The 23,248-nt window shown below is 33.5% G+C and overlaps 1 protein-coding gene across 28 annotated transcripts in view; it reads left to right on the top strand.

Annotated features, from left to right (window-relative positions):
- SSBP2 (single stranded DNA binding protein 2) overlaps positions 1-23,248 on the top strand; it is a 325,064-nt gene that overhangs the window by 215,463 nt on the left and 86,353 nt on the right. For 22 of the 28 annotated variants that reach the window (XM_055298743.2, XM_063612200.1, XM_055298740.2 and 19 more), the window contains one exon: positions 16,486-16,575. The exons of 5 other annotated variants lie outside the window; for them this stretch is intronic. In XM_055298743.2, coding sequence (XP_055154718.1) covers positions 16,486-16,575 — 90 coding nt within the window. The remainder of the gene's footprint in view (positions 1-16,485; positions 16,576-23,248) is intronic. One more of the 28 variants, XM_055298744.2, reaches the window with a different exon arrangement.

Raw genomic sequence — 23,248 nt, 5'->3', positions numbered from 1 at the left:
AATCCCCTAGCAACTCTATAAGGCAGGTGCTATTAATACACACATTATCTGAAGAAGGAACCATTGTAGAGTTTCAGTAACTGACCAGTGTCACATAGGATCCTTATTCTTCCTCCGTTTTTTTAAAACCATAATGTTATATTGTCTGAAACCTGGCTTGATCATTTCTCTTACCTTCTTTTCTATTTGCCTTCATTTCCCTGTATCGCTATCTCTACTGTCTACTTTTCTTCCTAACCTGGCAGTCTGCATCATTTTAAATGCTGGTTTCTCTGCCTTCAATTTTCCCTTATTCCTCTTCTTTTTACTGCCAGAGAAATATCACTATCATCATGTTATTGAGTTGATTCATGTCTTGGAAAGATGTAATAATTCTCTATCACTCATTGAATCAAATATGTCATAGTATTCAACAATTCCCAGTAATTGGGCTCATACCGTGAATCCAACTCTACTTTCCCCAAATTACCAAGAAGAGAACAGTTTCCTTTCTTCCGTAGTTCCAAAATCATTGCTTCCTTTGTGAATATTTGTGTTGTTCTTCTAATCTGAATTGTTTTTTATTCCTTTACATCACTTTAACTTTTCTTCAAGATGTCGCTTAACCAAGACTGTCTCCCGTGAAATTAAACCAATCTGTGGTTGTTTTCCCCTTTCTGTGAATTCTCTACCACTTACAATAAGCTGTGTTCTCACCTATCTATGCCTTTAGTAGAGCACTACTCTCCCGGGTAATATGAAGACGGTTGAGCCTGTCCTCATGACCAACTTAACTGACCTGAGCTGCATCAAGGTGTCAGTGTGTGGAGGATAGGTGGCAATGCCTCTGCTTAAGCATAAATATGCAAGTTTCTCACAAACATAGAAAGAATATGTAATATTTTTACCAACGCAATGAAATGTACTGCAGCTTATGATAACTTCACCTCCAACTAGAATGTTGTTTATTTCCTTCAGAGATATTTCTCTTTACTTTCCACTTAATGCAATTTAAGGAGTAAGAAAGGCCATCATATGATTGATTTTACCCCATAGCTGTGTTTTTACTACTCTGTATTATACTTGATTCTACATATTACCTTACAGTGTTAAATAATAATTTCTTTCTTTTTCGGTACTACCAAAAACTTAGAAATAGTATCTTACATTCCACTACACTCAACTTGGCACTTGCCAAGTCTCAGGTTAAAAGAGTGCTTGAAAAGAATGTGTATTTTTAATTTGTGAATACAGGGTTTTATAAGTGTCCATTAAATGAATTGTGGGAAAATCTGATTTTTAATCTATTTAATAAATCAGTTTCTAGGAGGTCTCCTAATCTCTCACTGTGATTATTGATTTGTTCATTTCTCTTTGCAATTCTGTCAGTTTTGCTTGATGAATTTTGAAGTTATATTGCTGTATGGATTAAAGATTGTTATAACTTGCTTGTAAATTGTTCCTTTCATTATTGAGTAAAGACCTTCTTTGTATCTACTAATGCCTTTTGCCTTAAATTTTATTTTGTTAAACAGTGCATCTAATCTTATCTAGTTAAGTACTCATCAGTAGTGGTTTCACAATGAAAGAAATGATTATTTTATGGCTCCATTTTCAAAATGATGTTTAAAACCATGTTGACTTAATGGGTATATGTGATTGGCAACCATATATTAGAACTTGATCTTGAAAATGAATTATGTGGGCATGTTACAGTAGTCAAATTACTATTCAGATGAAATGATACTAAAAACAGTTGACATTTCATATTTAATAGCACCATTGATTCATGTTCATCACTTGACATTGAATGTTAACATAAAGGTTGTATAATTTATTGGACTTTAATGTCCTTTAAGACTATCCAAGCCTGTTTAGAAAATAGTGAAGCAAGTATCAACTACATTGACTTCTGTCACTTTGTCTTCTGAGAACTTGATACACTTAACTTGACATAAAATAGCACAAGCTACTTTAGATTTAAGATACTTATTAATTCTATAAATGACATACCATTTATTTTAGCCAGAAACAAAACATATCACCATAATATATTAAGTTCAGCCAGCTTCTACTGATCTCATGTCAGGCACTGCTAAGCACTACATATACAAAGGAAGAAAGCAGGCCTGTCCCTTTAGTGTTATTTTCAGACTGAAAACAAAATCTCGATATAATATGGTAGCTACCACAATAGAATATATGCAAGAGTTACAGAAACCATACATTCTTATTCATAGTTTACTAATGGTGATGCTATAATTACATACCTAAGGTGGTAGTCAATTGTTTTTTCTGTAATACAGAAAAAATATATAAAAGAGGAACTTATATTAGAACACTTTTTTTTAAATTTTTTTTACTACTTAAGTTCTGGGATACATATGTAGAATGAGTAGGTTTGTTACATAGGTATACATGTGCCACGGTGGTTTGCTGCACTTACCAACCCATCATTTAGGTTTTAAGCCCTGTATGCATTAGGTATTTGTCCTAATGCTCTTCCTCCCCTTGTCCCCTGCCCTCTGACGGGCCCCAGTGTGTGATGTTCCCCTCCCTGTGTCCATGTGTTCTCATTAGAACACATTAATTTAACACACAAAGTCAATAAACCTACTAAACAAATTAGGGGGTGTGAAATTTCCTTTCTGGAAATACCTTCTGAAAATAGTTATTAGTAAATATTCTTGCTGAATGTTTTACATATTCTAAATTAACTTACGCTTCTCCCATGCCTTTCACTCCTTCCCTCAAACTTGATTCATATCTTGTTACCTGTATTTCATTGCACTACTGCAATGCTTATGCTAGAAATCCAGAAGCCATCCATGATAATCCTGCTTCCTAACCCCCTTTTGATTGGCCTTCATCAAATCCTGGCAGTTTTTACTTTGAAATACATTTTGAGTCCATCTGCATTTCTTCTCCACTACTGCCCAAGTTCCTCCACTTTTCACTTGTGCTACTCCAGAAGGCATCTTCTCTTGCCTTATCTCTTGTCTTTTTCATTTTCTCAAAGAGCTACCAGAGTTACCTATTTAAAAATATTACATCTAATAATCATGTGCTTACTTTCTCAAAACTTTCTGATAACTTCATATTGATCCTATGATAAAATCATCTCAGGCCACGCTTTGAAATCCCTGTGATTCAGCCCTGTTGACTTTTCTTAATATATCTTGTATTCTGTCACTCCCGTCCCCACCCTATGCTCTTTACATTTTAATTCTTTTGATTTGTAATACTTTTAATTCTGTTGCCTTACTTTTTCTTTGTTTTTTGTTTATCGGATTGTTTGGTTTTTTGGCCTCCTTATGACCAATTCTTCAGGTCTCAGCCTGAAGAATATTTGTTACTTTGAAGAAACCTTTTTTAACCCTCTAAAGGACACCTTATTCTTCCCTTTTCTAATTTTCATCACACTGGTAAATATGTAAGTCATTGTCTTTTTCACCTCTAAGATTATAAGCTCCTGAGAAGAAGAATAAGGTCTGCTCAGCACAATGTCACATCTGTAGTAGGTGCAAATATTTGTTGAATTTAAAAGCTTGCATTAATTAATGAAAATAATGAATTCAAAAGGTTGATTTAAAAATATATAAAGACTTAAAACATCTCAATTATATCATTTTTTAATGCTATGATTTTTGACATTAAATTCAAAGCCATTTTATACGAACAACTGTCATATTTAAATTTTTTACTTCAAAATATTTTATCCAGTCTTATTACTCAGTAGTTCATAACACTATACCAAATGAATTTTGTCTGCTTCCAAAAAAATAAACTAACTCTTTCAGGATGAAAGTTTATTATTTTGAGAATATCCAAAAGAATGTGCTGCAGTATGTGAGGGCATATCACCCTAAAATAGTAAAATACTATAAGATAGTGAAATAATTTAAAATTTTGGGTGAAACATATTAATATTTAACAATTCGTTCTAGATAAAATTTGAGAACTTTTTGAAATCTGTTATATTAGATGCATACTGTTTCAGATCTGTGCTAACAATAGTGTTAAGGGAAAAAAACTGAATTTTTTGACTTTAAGTTTCTTCTTATGAGTTTAATTTCTGTAAATTTCCAAAGAAAAAGGTGAAACAATAAAACAAATTGTTAAATACGCCTAACCAGAAATTTTAAGTTCTTTCAGAGGAGATGTGCTTTTTTTGTGTAAACTTTTTACTGACGTATATGGGATGTGATATTTTTAGAAGATGAGTGTATATAGTGATGAACTTCTTCCTGGGAAAATCAACACACAAACAAAAACTACAATGATTCATGCTATTGATGCAAAGCTGTACCTCCATGATTGTAATCTGTTCTGTGACAAAGATGTTTTAAATAACTTCTTAAATAGAAGTGCTGTGCTTATGCAATCAGAACAAGTGTGCTTTGGATTCTAAGACAGGGCCATTCTAGGATGACAGAGGAAGCAGATGAGAGAGGTCCCACAGCAGACCACTGGCAGGAAGTAGATCTGCCTTGGAGAGCTTATAGACTGGTACAGGTAATAGGCAGAGGTATGTGCAAATAGTCACCATTCAGATGGTATAAAATGAACAGTGGGAATGCTTTACAGGTAGGAAACACTATGCACCAGGAGTAGATGGTAATAAAAAAATGAGTGGTGATCTAGGCAGTTGAACTAACTGTTGATATCAAGGGAATCCAACTGCAGGTAGTGCAGACTCAGCAGTGGAAATGGAAGTCCAGTGGCAGATACAGTCCCTTAGAATTAATATGAGGAAAGAACTCTCAAGAATGTTAGCTCTACTGAAGACCATTATCCTTAGCAAACTAATGCAAGAACGGAAAATCAAATGCCACATGTTCTCAGTTATAAGTGGGTGCTAAATGACTAAAAGATGTGGACACAGAGGGGAACAACAGACACTGGGGCCTCCTCGAGGGTGGAGGGTAGGAGGAGGGAGATGATCAGAAAAAGTAACTACTGGATACTAGGCTTAGTACCTGAGTGATGGAATAATTTGTACAACAAACCCCTGTGATATGAAATTACCTATATAACAAACCTGGACATGTACCCCTGAACCTGAAAGTTTTTTAAAAAAATGTGAGCTCTAGTCTCTGAGACATTCACATCTAGTTGGATGGGAACCGAGTCAGGGAATCTAGCAAATAGAAGAAAGAAATGAACTCTGTTTTGGCACAAGGATTAAAACTAGATCCTGATTACTTTGAATCAGAGTACAAGGTCAAAATAGAGACCATCAGCAAGTTGATATGAATGGTGAATCCCAAATTATGGTTTCAGTTGTATTTATATTTTCCCTGCCATAGGAACTAGCTTCACTACAGTCTAGATGGAATTGGTGGGACCTTGTCAACAATTAAAGGGCCATTTCTTTGTGAATGAGAGGAAGGCAGAGTTAGAGGCCTGGCTGGCAAAATAGCCAAAGAAAAGATGCAGTGTGTGCCATTCTTCTTCCCCTGCCTGTGCTTCCCTCCTCTTAACTGTGGAAGGGAAAAAACTATTCACACAAGGCACAATTCAAAGCCACTAAAAGAACAATGACACCAGGGGAACCACAACACTTAGCTTTGTGAAACATGGAATTTATTTTTAACCAGAAGAATTGCTTTAATCAAAATGATAGAATTAGCAAGTACATACTGCAATAGGCCAAGTACAGTAACGTTTTAGGATCCATAGTTTCCTAGTTTCTAGATACCTCATGAAAAAATATTGTTCAAAATGAAATAGTCATTTAGGAGCAGGAGTGGGAGAATATTAGTTTTCAATTGCTGCCATAGCAAATTACCACAAATTTAGCAGCTTAAAACAACGAGTTTATTATCTCACAGTTTTGTAGGTCAGAAGTCTGGGATTGCTGGGCTGATTTCTTTGCTCCAGGTTTCACAAGGTTGAAATCAAGGTGTGGGCCTGCCAGACTCTTACCTAGAGGCCCTGAGAAGAATTCACATTCAAGCTTATTTAGGTTGTGGGCAAAATTCAGTTTCTTGTAGTTGTAGGAATCAGTGAGGGCTGCCCTAAGCTTCACAGGCTTAGGGAATTTAGAAGCGACATTCACAGGCTCTGGGGATTCGGACATAGATATCTTTGAGGGGCCATTCTGCCTACCACAGAGGGGAAAAAACATTTTTCCTAAGGGATGACTATAATTATCCAGTTTATCTTACTAGGTGGTAGTAAGAATAGTAAGAACTGTACCTAGACTCTCAAATAGAAGCCCTGGGATTTTTACAATGAATCAAATCATTTATTGGAAAGAGACAAAGGCTTCCATCTTTTAGGTCAAAAAGGAGAAAGTAGGGAATGACCAGAATATATAATGGTTTACAGCTTGTGAAAGCGGAGGCAATGTTAATATTTCTAACACCTTTTCTTTGTGTTTCTCTTTAAACTATGGTATTTTGAAATGCTCTCTAAGGTTATTTTATTAAGTATTTGCCTAAATGTTATTTGTGTGTTGGCGGTAGGGAGTGTATTTAATGGAAAAGCTCACATGTACACCTAGAGTTTGACCATGTGGCTGTAACGCTGATTTATTGCTCTGGTAAAAATTTACCCAACCTCTGAAATTCATACGAAGACAATAAATGCTTCTTGAGAGCTGAACATATAACATGAATGCTAAAATATCTCAATTATATTTCATTTTTCAACAGAAGGTTTTATATGCTATTTAACTTTTTTAATAACTCATTTTGAGAGGTAATTGCCTAAATTCTGAATTTTGTGTAATAATGAATCAGTACGTCTTAGCCTCAGGCACATAGAAGGCACCTACTATTTGGGATGCATGTACAAGTGTGAATGTATCACCCAGAGATTTTTTTCTCGTAACAAACTGCTTATGTTGCACTCTTTCTTGTTATCTACCTTTTCTGATTAAGCTAAATACAGAATGCAAGAAGCCCAGTTTCTGCACCATTAAACATGGTTGCTTATTCTGAAAATTAACAGTGAAAAATCAAAGGCCACCTCCTAAAGTATTTTAATTCTTTTAATGAAGTTTTAATTGTTTTTATCAGAGTCCTTTTGCATTTCTCTTGCACATAAAACATTTATTTGGCAAGAGTGGTTGCTTCTCCTTTGTTACCTATCAGACTTCCCATGCTCCATGGCTTCCATATGAAAAGTTCACATTTTGTAGAAATCACCAGCCAGTCAGCGCACTCTTTTTTTTCATTTGCGTGGCAAATACCAGCTATGATATTTAGATACCAACTCTTTGGCCCTTTATATGTTTTTAGGTGCTCAGGATCTACTTCTTCGTGGAATATTTTGGTTTTGTTTATTTGATTTTGTTTTTGATGTTATTTCTGGGTCTCTCTTGCTCTTTTGGAAGCCTAAAGGATTGAATACTATTCTGTGGATACTTTGTGAAAATAACATGTAAAATATTTTTGTGATTTAAAAACAGACCAAAAAAAGTAGCACAGTCAATGATACTGGTTCTCCAGACTGTGAGTGGGTGACTACGTGAGGTGGCCCAGGGTAGAGTATGTGGTGCTAAAAATAAACTTGTGTCCCTGTGCAAACAAATGCCCAGGAATAATGTAAATGATTTCTATGTTATTTCTAGTACCTAACTTTCCAAAATAGAAAAACTTGTTCTTCATAGTCTGAAAATTAAAATGCTTCAAATCTTATTTTATTGAAATGAATTATTTTAAAGTTAGAAATACCTGCATTTTATTTAACCTTAAATTTTAGGGATTAGGTTTATTTGAAGTAAACTTAATATGTGGTCATGTTTTCTAGCTATTGACAAAACTGGGTTTGTGTGTGTGTGAGTAAACAATCATTTTCATTTATGTTAGAAATAAGACATTCCAGAAAGTTTATAAAAATTGTATTTAAAAAATTACTCAGGTACATTCCTCTAAGCTAATACTATGTATTCACCTACAGTCTTTTTATACATTACCTTTTATCATTTGCATAATTAAAATCGTATTACACTCAATTCTGTATTTGGTGTGCTTCACACGGCATTATATCACCAACGGGTTCCCACATTTCTCAAATAATGCCATTTGTAAGCATTATTTTTAATGGTTGAATCATGTTCCATAATTTAGATGTACTGCAATTTAAGCATTATATTGCTGCTGAATTTTTGGGTTACTTTGAATATTTCTTACTGTAAATATATCACAGAACACATTTTATGTATACTGTTTTTCTCATAGTTCAGAATTTATATTTGGATAGTTTCGGAAAAGAAGGGTCACTTAGTCAAATTTATTAATATTTTTATAACACGTGATATATACATGTAATGTGATTTCTACAAGTGTACTAGTTTCCCATGATACCAATAAACTGTAAAAATCCTTCTGGCAAGATTCTTAAGCATATTTCCCCAGTCATCAATAACATTGCAACTGTTTATCTAGTTGTTAATAACATTTGCAAAAAATGACCCTTCTGAGGTTTACCAGATCTTTGCTTTACACCTATTAACTAAAAAGATTTTCCCAAACTTTCCAACATTACAAAGAAAAAGAAACTAAGTATGAACATTGGAAAGGTTCACATTATTCCAGGCAAGTAATTTAAAGAGACCAATACCTAGATACAGAATTGAAACATCTGAGAATTAAAAGTATCAGGAAAATGTCCTTCAAATCTTTAGAAGAGAAAAACAGATGATATCCCAAGGAACAAAAATCAAGATGGTATCGGACTTCTCTGTACCACTAAATACTAGACAACAGTAATTAACTATAGTTTTGATGAGAGTCATCAAAGACACTTTCCTATATATAAGGATTTGGAAAACAATATCCATTTACTCTCTGTTCAACTAAGAAATGTATAAAAATTAAAACTCAAGCATAGTGAAGTTATGTTATTAAAAAATGAGATAAAATTGAAGTCATTATTTTGGATGCTAAGAGTATGGTTACAAAATTGAAGGTTAAGGTCAAAAATTATTACTGAAGAAGAGATGATAAAAACAAAAATGTATGTCTAAAACACCAGATGTTTATAATAAGGATTGGGAAGTGGAAGAGGGAGATGTAGAATAGGAAAAATAAGCTAACTTCTTCATTTTTCATAGGTAAAGGCAAATAATATTGTTTGTCTTAACTTTAATACCTTTAAAACTTAGGATAAAGAAAGTTTTTTTCTGATTTTAAAGGACATCTCATTAGATGCATTTCAGAAACTTTTCTACTAACAAGTAAAACAGTTAAATAAAATATAGCCATAAAGTTTAAAAATAAATGGATGGGAGATGATTTATTATGCAAACACAAAAGGAAAGCTCAGCTTGCAATATTAATTTTGGACAAAATAGATTCAAGGCAGTGATTACTAAACATGAAAAAAAAGTGACTTTTAATAAAGGATAGAATCCACAGTAAAGATAAACATTGTGCTAATGAACACAGAATTAAAATATGTAAGGCAAACATTGGTAGAGGCACAAGGAGAAATGGACAGACAACAGTGTGGGCATTGTATATATATTTGAAAGAGCAAGGGACAAAAATTAGAGACAATTTGAAGATATTAAGCCAATAGATTAAAATGTGGACAGAGAATAAGGATATTTACTAAGTATCCGTGGGAAATTATAACAATCATTGATTAGACCACAAAAAATTGTTCAATAAATTTCTAAATACAAAAATTGTATAATACATCTTACCTGGCCACAATTGGAAAACTAGAAAGAACAAATTAAAAAATAAAACCTCCAATTATTTGTGAATTAAAGTGTATCTTTTATTACGTCTGCAACTTGATATTGGTGTTCTCATTTTTTTCATAAATCATTGAATTACTGTAATATTCATTGCCAGTTGCATTCAATAACTGTTTGGCAAGTAAATTGTAATCATTAGATGGCTTAAGAAAAAAATTGTGAACACCAATGTCAAACTTTGCAGATGCAACCAAGGGTAGATTCAGAGCCAAATTTGTAGTTTTATATTCTTTGGATTTTAAAAAGAGGGGAAAATAGACCAGGTGTGGTGGCTCACGCCTATAATCCCAGCACTTTGGGAGGCTAAGGTGGGTGGATCACTTGAGGTCAGGAGTTTGAGACCAGCCTGGCCAACATGGTGAAACCCTGTCTCTACTAAAAATACAAAAAATAGCTGGGCATGGTGGCGGGTGCCTGTAGTCCCAGCTAATTGGGAGGCCAAGACAGGAGAATTACTTGAACCTAGGAGACAGAGGTTACAGTGAGCCAAGACAGCACCACTGCACTCCAGCCTGGGCAACAGAGCGAGACTCCATCTCAAAAAAAAAAAAAAGAGGGGAAAATAGCTACTAATTTAATTAGGATGTTTGAAAATAAATACTAAAACCTTTAAAAGGCTGGAGAATGCAAATAATTTGTTAAAAAGAAGTAAACATGTTAATGAAACAGAAAAAAGGTAAATTAATCGACCAATTCCTGGCAAAGATGATGAGAATGCTAATTCAGTTTAAGAGGGAGAAAATAAATCATCATCTCTGGGGGCCTACAATTCAGAAAGACAGTCCAGGGCAGGCGGGCAGACTCTGCTCCACAAAGTCATCCAGAGATTGAAACTAGCAGGTGCTCTGCCATTGTATAAGGCATCCTTTTTTTTGGTCTGCATGGCAGAAATTAGATCTCTGAAACATTTGTGTTCCAGACAATAGGAGGAGAAAGAAAGGAGGGAGCATTACAAACAAGACCTAAAGACCGAAGTTCTAGAAGTGTCACGTGTCTCTTCTGCTCATATTCCATCAGTAAGAACCTGATTTTTGGTGAGAATACAGGGGACTGAGAAATGTAGTACAGCTGGGATGCCATGTGCCTGGCTGGTAGAAGAAAGGAAAAACATATTTTTGTGGTCTGCTTAGCAGTGTCTCTCACACCTGCTACAGAGGACCTTTATAAATTATGTAAAAGTAGTGTATATATGGATAAAACTAAATATTTCAATGACATGAGTGTTCTGAGAAAATGTAAACGAACCAAATTGAAGAAAAGAGAAGTAGAAAATATGAAAAGATAATAATTCTTTCCAAAGTTGCCTTTGTCTAAGGCAGTTTTACTGCTTTACTGCTGTGTCTTTTAACTTTCAATAAGTAGATAAATACCATATTATATAAACTTCTTCAGAGCATTATAAAAAACAATTTGCTATCAATTCCTTTTGAAAAGGTAGAATAATCCTGATGCTCAAGCTTGAAAAATATAATACATCAAAGGACATTCTAGACCCATCTCATTGAGAATAGGGATGTAAAACTCCTACATAAAATATTACTAAATATAATTCAGTAGCCTATTAAATGCATCATGCATGATGATCAAGCATGACTTATCTCAGAAATACAATGATGATTTAAGAAAACTGTCAATATGTGATTACTTATATCATGCTTCCCAAAAGAAACACTAAATAATACTACTCAAAAAATGAAAAGGCAAAAAGCATATTTTCTTATTCCTAATTTCTTTGAAAATTGTTTTTTATAGTACTAGGCAAAGGATGATTTCTTAGTATGATGAATAATATGTCCTCAACCAACAGCCAAAATATTTTACTGTGCTTTACACTAAAGTTGCCAACATAAGATACTACTATCATTATTTTAAGTGTTTCTCATAAAGTACCTACAGATGGCTTATGTCTTAGTTCATTCTGTGCTGCTATAACAGAATACCCGAGACTGGGTAGTTTATAAAGAACATAAATTTATTTCTCATAGTTCTGGAGGCAGGGAAGTCCAAGATTAAGGCACCAGCATCTGGGTCTGGTGCGGGCTTTCTTGCAGCATCCTCACATGGCAGAGGGAAACCTACAATGAACTCCTTCCGTCAAGCAAGCCCTTTTATAAGGACGCGTAATACCATTCTCAAGGGAGGAACCCTCAAGACCTACTCACCTCCTAAAGGGCCCGCCTCTTAATACTATCACACTGGCAACACCTGAATTTTGGAGGGGACACATTTGTACCACAGCAGCTTAAAAACAATACAGATGGCTAAATAAGGAAAATCTATAATCCCCTGCTCAGCCTCTTCCTACTCACCCCTCCCTTTAATCCCTTTTCCAGTTTCTAATAATCATAGCACTATTTTAATTCCTCTGTTATTATCTTCATATACTTAAAATACTTTTCATACACATAAAATTATTTTTCCTATTTTACCAAATATAGACTGTCTTGATTCTTCACTGTATAATTAGGCAAACAGTTCTCTAGCATTCTTAGTAAATAAATTGTTATTCAATATGTAGAATCTTGATAAATGCTAATTGTGTTTAGTAATAAATTGCATCCTAATTTTATTTTTAAACAAATTTGTATTTAATGCCTGTTGCTTTGAAACTTTCATACAGAGTATATACAACTTTTTTTTCCTACCAAAGACCAACAGTGATAATAACTAAATTTAAAATAAGGTTTTTAACTTTTATTTCAAGTTTTTATTTAACAGGAGAAAAATATAAAATAAGAGTATATTTCTCTGTTCCTGAAATTCAGAAAATAGGGAATTAGAATAAAATATTTTTAAAAATCAGTCGTATAGCATTTCAGAGAAATGGGAAAATGGGAAATGATGAAATAAGTAACATAAACATATTGACTCATGCCTTCTTAGAGGGTAGAATGATGTAAGTACAAAAAGTTCCAGAGAAGATGACCACACAAACTGAACAAAATGTAAGTACATAGAAACATGAAGAAAGATATCATGGTAACTCTATAAGTTCATTTTAATATTTCCTTGAGAAAACAAATAATTGTTCCATACTTTAATTGATTTGAGAACACCAAATTTAAAATATTGGATTTATAAAAAGTCAGTAAAATTATGTTTGTATTTTGGGAAAATGAAAAAGAAATAAAAAATAAAGTTGTCACTCTCAAAAAAAAAAAAAAAACTTGAAATTTAGACAGATGGCTAAGTAAATGCTTCAAGAGCAGTTAGAAAATACATTATCTGGCAGTGTATGATAAAAGCATGCAAATTGATCTGTTAGAAGAAACAAAACACTTTCAACGATAATACTGTTATATCTGCACTGAAGTCTTATATATTCAGTTTAGAGGAAATATTGTAAACCCATATTATTTGTATGTTTTTCTCTTTTAAGAGAGAGCTATAATGAAAACCCAACCCTAAATAGTCATGGATATATTATATAGTAAAGGATTTTCTATGCTACTCCAATGGGAATTCACATAAATTCAGTGAAACTAATGCTTTCTAGTAGTTCTTAACTATAATTAAACTGTTTGCTCTCCTTTTGTGATTTTGTCACAACATCATAGAGTAATAATACATGCTTTATGATTCAGGCCCAACAACAACTTTCTGTGGATCATGGGTAAATTTGACTCATGAGTTTTGGAAGTAAGCTTGAGAGAAGTCTCAGAAATTTCAGCAGCATAACCAAAGAAATGTGGTACTTCTCCCATCTAAATAAATTTCTAATTCTAAAAACTTCTTATTTACCTTACAGTTTCAAAGCATGCATTATTTATTTGCTACTGTATATAAATTAGCAGGTTAGGTAGTTTGAGAAATATACTCTTTTACAATGCTGAGAGCACCATTTAGTGTACCTCTATAGTGTTTATTATCAGCATATGTTAATGATCAGCATAGGGTACCAAATGGTACCCTAAGCTGAGTCCGCATAATACAGTAGAGAGGGAATTATCTTTTGCCAATAAATCCCAGCAGAGTGAATGGATAATTTAGCTAAAATGTGTGGTCCACAAAGTGAAGTTTGGGCCAAAATGCTGTGGACTAGTGCTTTGTACTGGGTATACTGGATAATTACCAGCATTCAGCACACTTCACTTTGTGTCTTTAGGTCAAGGCTAGAACTTACTATCACATCAGATAACTCATGCTGTATACGATGAATCATCTAGCTATAAAAATCTTTATTTTCAAGACACTTCTCTTGTTGTGCCTAAAGTATGAATATTAAGAAAGAGGAACTTCCACAAAATTATTGTGCCACTTTGAAGGAATAGGTACAAACTGTAAAAATGTGATACATCTTGAAATGTAGGAAGGCAAATCAGTTAGTAGTCACTGTAACTGGATTCATTCATTTGTTTGATTTGTTGATTGCTTGACTATCCTATTTAAAATTACAATCTTTGCCTGTTTTACTGGGAATTCTCTATTCCCCATCCTTTTTTCTTCTTAGATCATGGATAAATATATTTTGTTTGTTTTACTCATTGTCTTTCTTCCCTCACTAGAATGCTGGCTTTATGAGGGCAAAGATTTTTTTTCCTATTACATTAACTACTATATTACAAAACTTAAAAATCCTTGACTATATGTAAGAAGAGAGAATAAATTCTGTATTTTTATTGAATTTATTAAATTAAAGCATAAGATGAAAATTCAGAAGCCATTGTAAAGGTTTAACTTGCTTAAATCTTCATCAAATGATTTATTTTGTTTTGCTTTTACATAATAGCAAGAAAAAAAACCCAGGAAACATATATAATTAAGAACTTTGAAGAAAACCCTACCAACCTAGCATATGATATAGCTTTAAACAATGTAGCCTGCCAAAAAAGAAAGAAAGAAATAAGCAATTAGTCAAATATTTAACTGTGCATTTTACGTTTCTTTACCAGCATCCTTACCTGTTGAATTTTAGTTCAGCTACAAATGAATACAAATGCCTATTCCTTTGAATAGAGAAAAAAACATATTTTATATCCTTCTTAGGCAACTGGAATTGAGTGAGAAATTATATCTCTGAACTACACTAAAAAGTTTTAGTAATTCAGTAAATTCTGTCTTGTCACTTTGTACATATGCTCAGTGTTATAGTATACATTTGAAAGTACAGGTGAGTGTGATTTCCAAATTTGTCTTTTTTAATATGTCTTTTTATTGTTATACAATTTTCTATTCTGCAGTTAATTAGAACAATAGTGATAGGCTATGTCTAGCTTTTCATACTAAGAGCAAGTTCTACATGACAGTAATTTCAGCCATAAAGATATAGATCAAATCTTTCTTCCTAGATCTGGATGTAATTGTATTTATTCAAACTAAAAGAGGTTGTGTTTGATGATATTTTTTCTTCTTACTGTAACATCATTGTATTAAAATTTTACACGTTTAGTTAAAATGAAAAAAAGCAATTTGCTTCTTTTTTTTTAAAACATGAGTGTTGCTGTATAAAGCTCAATAGAGCAATAACTGACAAATGGTAGGTATTCCATTAATGTGCACTAATTGAAATTGCATGTTTTTTCTTAGAATAATAGATTCATATTTCATCTTAAAATCTAAGAAATACTATTTCTTCTTTTATATTCATATGCCTTATCAGAAGTTTAAAATTTTGACATTCATAGGTAAGCAACATTTCAGATAATCACATTTAAATCTAGACTTCCTCAGGAAATACTAAAATCACTGGCCTTAATTATTAACAACTGACAGTACTATAAAATAAACATATTTAGTATTTTTTTTAACAATTTATATACTGGGAAATAATGTGCTACAAACATACTGAGATTTTACATCTTATAATGGAATATTAACGCATGAATGAACACACTGAAATATAGGTGAAGATGCAACAGATACACTAGATACAAGAGTTGCTTTGATTTCTCATCATAGCAGAACTGTTCAATTCAAACTGATCTATCTTCAGCGTATTTCTGATCCCTTCTTGACTGTTTTTAGTATTTGTAATATGTCTAATCAGGTTGAGGGATGAAATCTATGATTGTAGAACAGTTGTATGTATAACTGCCCTATGTAAGTATTAAATCTATAATGTTGATTTTATTACAAAGAGTCTAACCCAAAGTTTTTCATACTCCTATTTTATAAAATACCAGGATTCCATGAAATAATTTGCAAGTGAAGTAGACTTTGAATTTTTCCATAATTTGTATGAGACTACTCTCCAAATCTAATTTATTTCTCCTATTCAATGTCTTATTTACTTTTTCGTCTTCACCACCCTATATATTTTGGCTACCAGTTACAGTATATCAGAAAGTGAATAATGTGAGTGTTGCCACCTATAGGCAGGAAATTTAATTATACTTGTTTATGACATAAAAGCATAATCTTAAAAAAAAAAGAGAGAATTATTTTTGTCAACTCCTACAATCCACCCCACCATCTTCAAACTTTTTACCTATTTATTCACTTATTTGTTTTTGCTGTTGCCATTTCAGATGCCTGTGCCTTAAAATAAAGCATTTACTAAAGCTTTTATTATTTTGTCATAGTACTATTTGCATTTACTATATCATCAAAATATACCACATTATTTAAGTTCTTTGACTTCACAAAGTTTAAAGAGATTTGTTAAAACCAACCAATTTAACCATTCATATACTAAACTGTTGTATCTCAGTTTACTTCTAGGATGGGGAAAATTACCAGTATTTGTTCCCAGGCATGAAAGAGCATCCCGTCCTGCAGTCTTTTATCATTAGTCTTTGGTTTTGTGCCTTCTCTGTAATGATATAGGTTTGTTTCTCCTTTATTCTTTGCAGAGTGCTGCAGCAGCTCCCAGTCCAGTGCTAGGAAACATTCCCCCAGGAGATGGCATGCCAGTAGGTCCTGTACCACCAGGGTTCTTTCAGGTACTCAGAGAAACTCTGACTAGGAATGTTAAGGCATAGGAACTCCTGTTTGATTTTATTAAAGATATGAAGGAAGATAAGGCTATTTTGATTTTTAAGGTAAACAATAATGTGTAGCCAACTCTTGATTATTCAGACGGGTTATCTATTATATCCCTTTCTTCTTATGTTTTATTTGTTATTAGATTATGGATTTATTTACTTAGTCATTTTGTTGTTCAATTAAGAAAGAAAAGGAGTTGAGAAATACAAATTAGCCCATTAAATTAACTGTGGTAAATATTTTGTGGGAGAACAGACTAAATATGAGGTTCTGGAAAGAGATGGATATTAACTATACAAGCATAGACAAGATGATTAAGATTTGGCTGTAATTTCAAAATATAACTAAATTATAATTTATTAATTTATCAAGAATTACAGGTTATATCAAAATATGTTTGAGAATTATCTTTGGGGCTTTTAAGCTGGAATTTCTATTAATATTATATAACATTTTAAGATCAGATTTCAAATATATGTGAGTATTCTTAAATTTCAACAAGACCACTTATTTTAGCAATGATGATAACAATTTTACAATGACAATACAGTATTTAACTTTTTAAAATTTCACAGCATCCACTTCTTAAATCTGACAGTTTTCTAACTCAAACCAACATAAATTCCGAAATTTATTTTTAAATTAATTATAGTTAATTTTATAATACGCTTTAAGAAAATTAAGAACTTAGGAGCTAAGAACTAGAGTTGAAAGGCATTACAGGACCTAAGGTAATATGCTGTATTGTTAATGAATTACATTAGGTACTCATAAACTAATTTGTCACTTCCATTTTGTATTTTCAGAGTTCTTCATAATCATTCGTTAGCTAATTCAAATTCACACCATCATTGCAGGGTCATCAATGTACTTATAAATGTGAAAATAAAGAAATAAAATTCTAAATAATTTTCCAAAGTGTATCAATTGAATAAAAGGTCTTAATTAAAACAGAATTCCAACTCTAGTCCTTTAGGACATGCTTATTTGTTCAGCTACTCTGTATTAATATCCAAGTAGTCTAGAAAAGTCTTCTTAGAGCTCACATTCTGTCGTGGGGGCCCTATCTTATAATCCAGGAATAGACTATAACTGTTGATTATTAATTAAACCACCACCATTTAAGATATTGAAACTAAAAGCTTACACTTAACAACTGCTAACTACATGCCATGCTTCATTCTAAATGCTTTACATATATAAACTCTAATCCTCACAATATCCCTAGATGTAAAATATGTATTATTATCATTCCCACTGTACAGAGAGAGAAACCAAGGCATTGATAGCTACGTGATTTGCACAAAGTCAGAAAGTTACAGGGCTTGGATTCAAATCAAAGTAGTCTGGACTTCTGCCATTGAATTTATCTTTTAAGCCTCATAGTTGATTGTTATTCATGAAATATTTCCAGTTCATTTTATTTTTTCCTCATTCCCTTCTTTCTGTTGCCAAAGATGGGTAGGAGTTAACAGAGTAAATCAGAAAAATATATATTTGAGAGTTACTGAAAGTCTCTAAGAGGCACTTTTAAAAGAGGGAGCAGGTTGGGGAGGAAGCCAGATTCTTTCATTCTAGGGTTAAGCCAAGATGTATAAATCCATACATTTTTCATTTCCACATTTTGTAGAATGAACTGTTCTCCATTTGCCTGTCTTTTATCTCAAAGTCTCGGTAAGAGTAATTGAAACCATTAGCTTTTAGTTTTTCCAATGTGATAAATATTTGAGTGCTACTATATGCCAGGCACTGTAGTAGGCATCTAAAAACTAGCAGGTGTAGTGTGTACCTTCCTAAAGCTTATTGTATAGCCCGTGAGGCATTATTAAAAATAAATAACTATAATACCGTGGAAATATGTGTTGTAACAGAGTAAAGTTTAAAGTTCTGTGATGACCTGGATGAGACAGCCATTAAACCTGCCTGAGTTGGAGATAAGAGTAGATTGGAAAACATTGTCCACCAAAATAAGCAGAGGAATTACATTTCAGAAAGTCAGAATAGTAAAAGTGTGACTGCATCAAAATGGTCTGTGCAGAGGTGTTCAGAGTAATACATACAGAAGGTAATGGGGAGGGTAGGCAGGAGTTCCAAGACATAAAATTGGAAAGATATGCTCTAGCATGGCACATGTTAAGAACTTGAGTCTTTATTCAGTAGGAGCCATCAGAGATCTTTAGGAAGGGCAATGATCTGAATTCATACTAAACGGTGGATTCAGGCTCTGGTAGGCACCTGTGAGAGAGTTGTATACAAAATCCCTGCCCTCAAGAAGCCCTACAATGTGATGAATGAGAGAAGAGGCCATTACAGTATAGAAAGGAAATGGCTGTAGTGTGCTCTTACTGCAAATCAGAAGGCCACCAAACTGAATCTTGGGAGATGCATAGTTAGGAAAGTATTGTCAAAATAGTAAATGAAATCCAATTTGGCATTTAAGGATGAGTTATGACTTAGGCAAAGGAAGAGAGGGGAAGAAATTTCTAGGAAGAGGGAAAATAATTTACAGAGATCCAGAGGGAAAAGGAGAGAGAGAGAGACCAAGGAAAACTGGAGCTTAATTAGCTGAAGGGAGCATAGCTGGTGATGAAGCTTGAGAGGGACTGCAGGGGCCTTGTAGGTTAGTAGAGTTTGAACTTGATCCTAAAGGCAGTACTAAACTACTGGAGGATTTTAAGCAGGAGACAGACATGTTCATATTTGCATTTTTAGAAAAATCACTCCAGCTCCATTGTGTAGCCAGAATTGCAGAGGAACAAGTCTGAAGATAGGGAGAGAATTTAGGAGTCTTTTACAGTACTCCAAGTGAATTTTTTTTTTTTTTTTTTTTTTTTTTTTTTTTTTTTTTTTTTTTTGAGATGGAGTGTCGCTGTTGTTGCCCAGGCTGGAGTACAGTGGCGTGATCTCAGCTCACCGCAACCTCCGCCTTCCGGGTTCAAGCGATTCTCCTGCCACAGCCTTCTGAGTAGCTGGGATTACAGGCATGCGCCACCATGCCCAGCTAATTTTTGTATTTTTAGTAGAGACAGGGTTTCCCCCTGTTGGTCAGGCTGGTCTTGAACTCCTGACCTCGTGATCTGCCCGCCTGGGCCTCCCAAAGTGCTGGGATTACAGGCGTGAGCCACTGCGCCCAGCCTACTCCAAGGGAAATTTAATGGTGGCCTTAACTAAGATAGCGGGATGGTAATTACGGGGAAATATGAAGTAGATTTGAGAGACAGAAATAAATGCAGGATAATGCAAAATAAGGGAATTCAAGGATAATAATTCTAGTTTCTGACTCTAATCTGGGCAGATGTAGGTACCATTTTCTAAGCTAGAGAACACAAAGTGGGGAATAGGTTTGAGGTGGGACAGATGAGGTTCCCATGAGTCCTCTAATTAGACATATCTGTTAAGCTGATAGACCTGTCCTAGGTTTGAGGTCTAGGACAGTAATCTAAACTAGAGATAAAAATTGCAGGGCCATATCATATTAAGGGTACTTGAATCCTCAGGGGTAGATGAATTGTCCAGGGAGAAAGTACAGAATAAGAGGGTAAGAGAATATACAACTGAACTACAAGAAACACTAATATTTAAAAGATGAACAAAAGAAGAACCTATTACAGATGCAGCAGTGTTAGTAGGTTGGCTATGATAGCAGTTCGAGGAAGAGACTTTCTGAACTGATTCAAGATCAGTGGCAGTAGAATTAGAAAGGAATAAACAGTTCATAGTTATGTTTGATAGGCCTTAATTAACCAAAGTTAGGGTAGAAGAGAAAGAGAAGAATCAAGGATGATTCTGAGATTTCTGCTTTGGGTCTCTGGATAAGTTTAGTGTCTTTATCTGAGTAATGAAAGACAGGAGATTGAAAAACTTTCAGATATATTTGAATTTGATACACAAGTCATTTCTGTTTATCTAGGCAGACTATTTCAGCTAATCCCAAGTACTTTTTTCCTCTATTCAACATTTAAATATGTCTCCCTATAAATGACTCTCTAAAATATTAAAAAACTCAAAGTATCAAAAATTTAAAGACATATGATATTATTATCTTTTGGTACATATAATGATGTGATCAAATGACTCAAGTGTGTCCTAAATATAAGCATTGGTTTCCTGCAGTTACTGAACTAGTGTGATTCTGGCCGTAATGTCAAAATACATATAGTTAATGAGGAGTAGCTGCCTGCCATGAGTAGAAATAGCAGCAGACAATCATAATTCAAGTTCACACCCCAGTTTCTAATCTAGTTCCAAAGAGATGTTGACCTCCAAGAATGATCCAAATCTGGAGAACCTGTGTTGGAGTATCAGTTCACAGTTCATAAACTCTAATACCCAAGATCAGGCACAATCCTGATTATTAGTTCAGCACAAGGCAAGGAGGAATGGAAGCAACTGGAAAAGAGCTGGTGTGGCTCCTTAAGTAACAAAGTCCAGAAGGCTGGCTAGGATAAAGACTCAGATTCTCCAAAAAGCCAGATTTGGATATTAGGGAATTCCTGGTTCAAAAGAGACTTAGTCAAAAGGGTGCTAAATAGTTTTTCCAGCCTCTCCTGGTTGCAACTACTAAATTCTGAAGGGTGGTTACCTCCTATTGCCTTTGACTTTTAGATAATGATAATATTTTAAACTTATATTCTTACTAAATGCAAAGCTTATTTGGAGATAGCTTGAATGGACTAGACCGAAAAAGAATTTAGCCTATTAGAATTAGTGAATAAATAAAAGTAAAGAAGAATAATTTATAATTAGCAAATGAAGTCCCCACCTAAGTATTTCTGAGCTCTACTTACTTTGTGATCATACTCTAAAAAATACATTGAAACATTTCTCCTAAATAGACAAACATACTCCTTTTTTTCCTGTTTACGTTACAGAACAAGCTCCCTCTTCCATTATAAGTATAGACTTAAATTCATTACCAAGTAGAATGATCACAAACTCTGAACTTGTGAATACATAACAACTACATTTGAAAAAAGCAACGAATTAAAGTCTAAAATAAATAATTATGATATAACTTCGTACACTTAATAAATCCATTCTGGAAGGCAGTCTTTAGTGTCTTTCTATTTGTGACATTGTTCATACTTAAACTTTGATGTTTTTATTGAAATGAGAGAGTCTCTGTTGCTGAGCAGGAAATCAATTAAGTAAAATCAGTAAGACTAGTCGGACATGCAAAAGGAGGTATAAATGTAATAAAATAAAGCCATTTAAAGTATGACATGTTATTTACTTGGAGTCTGTTTTCAAATGAGTAATCTGTATAAGAAACCCTGTAAGTCCTCAGAGTGACACCATGGAATTGATGAATAACTTTAGAGCAGCTTTCTTAAATTGGGAAGTCTTGCTGCTTGGGATCCAGAGGGAAGAGAGTAGACATGGCCATTGATCTAACTAAAAGTTTGGCAGTTTTTGTAGAATAAAGTACACTATCTTGATATGGTGTGAACACACATCCATTGTAGGCACCCAGAACTGAGTTTGTACTCTTTTATATCCCTGTCTTATTCAAAGATTTCATTGTATGCTAAGAAATTTGAGTTATGTATTAAAAGCATCGATGTGCTATTTGTTCATTCTCGTGGCATTCATACAAAAGGACAGGCAAAAGACTTTGATTCCTGCAACATAAATAGGCAGCAGCATTCCTTAGACCAAATGGATTTTCTTCTTACTTATGTATAATGATCAAAATAATTTACTACTAAAAAAATGCACTAAATAACACAAAAGTACTAATTCTTTTGTTTAAAAAATTAGATTATTAACTCTGTTACCTTGTAAAGTTCTGTAATTTTATGGATGAGTAAGTAACAAGGAAGCTTCTCTTATGAATTTCTATAACTTATAGAACATTAATGCAATGGACGTTTCTTATTTTAACCAAAAAAATATCGAGGAGAGTAAAAATGCTTTTTCCTACTTTATGTTCTTTACCACAAGAAAACTTCTAAGAAGGAAATTATAACTTCTTTATCACTCTAATAACCAAATACATTCATATCCTTTATATAAAAACACAACATAATCTTTTAATAGGTGCTAATGTGGATAATATCTCTGATTCTGTAACTAATCTGGGATATACCTGTTAATATCTAATTTTGAACTCTATATAGATCTTTGTTTTCTTTTATCATGTATTTTGATTTTTATCTTGATATATTTACTATATTTTAGTCACTAGATCTTTCGTTTTATTAGCTGAAACTGTTGAAAACTGATAATATGTTGATGTTGGGTTGTAAATTTAAGACTTTGAAGTGGATAAGATTATAAATACATGTTAATGATAAAGGATACTGAGTAATTTAGTTTCAGACCAAGGTGATCATTCATATTTTAAAATCTAAGTAGAATGAAAGTCTGATATAGACAGCAGGTTTTAAGTCACATTTTGTTTGCAGGCCTAAGATTGGCAGTGGTAAAGCTGCCTTGCCATCTAGTGGTAGTTTGCAGATGGCTCCACTTGTTCAGGGCCTTTTTCCAGACTTTCTATTTTTAGCAAGGCTGCACTGTAGCAAGCTGACCTAATGCTTTGACATAGTAATAACGCAATAAGAAAAAAAAAATAGTAAGAAATTTCCTCTTTTCTCCATGGTGGTATTATTGACTAGGGAAGCCTCAATA

This window comes from Symphalangus syndactylus, chromosome 11 (assembly GCF_028878055.3).
Source record: "Symphalangus syndactylus isolate Jambi chromosome 11, NHGRI_mSymSyn1-v2.1_pri, whole genome shotgun sequence".
Taxonomy (NCBI): Eukaryota; Metazoa; Chordata; class Mammalia; order Primates; family Hylobatidae; genus Symphalangus; species Symphalangus syndactylus.
The sequence above is the reverse complement of the archived record's forward strand: the minus strand, read 5'-3'. Positions and strand labels throughout refer to the sequence as shown.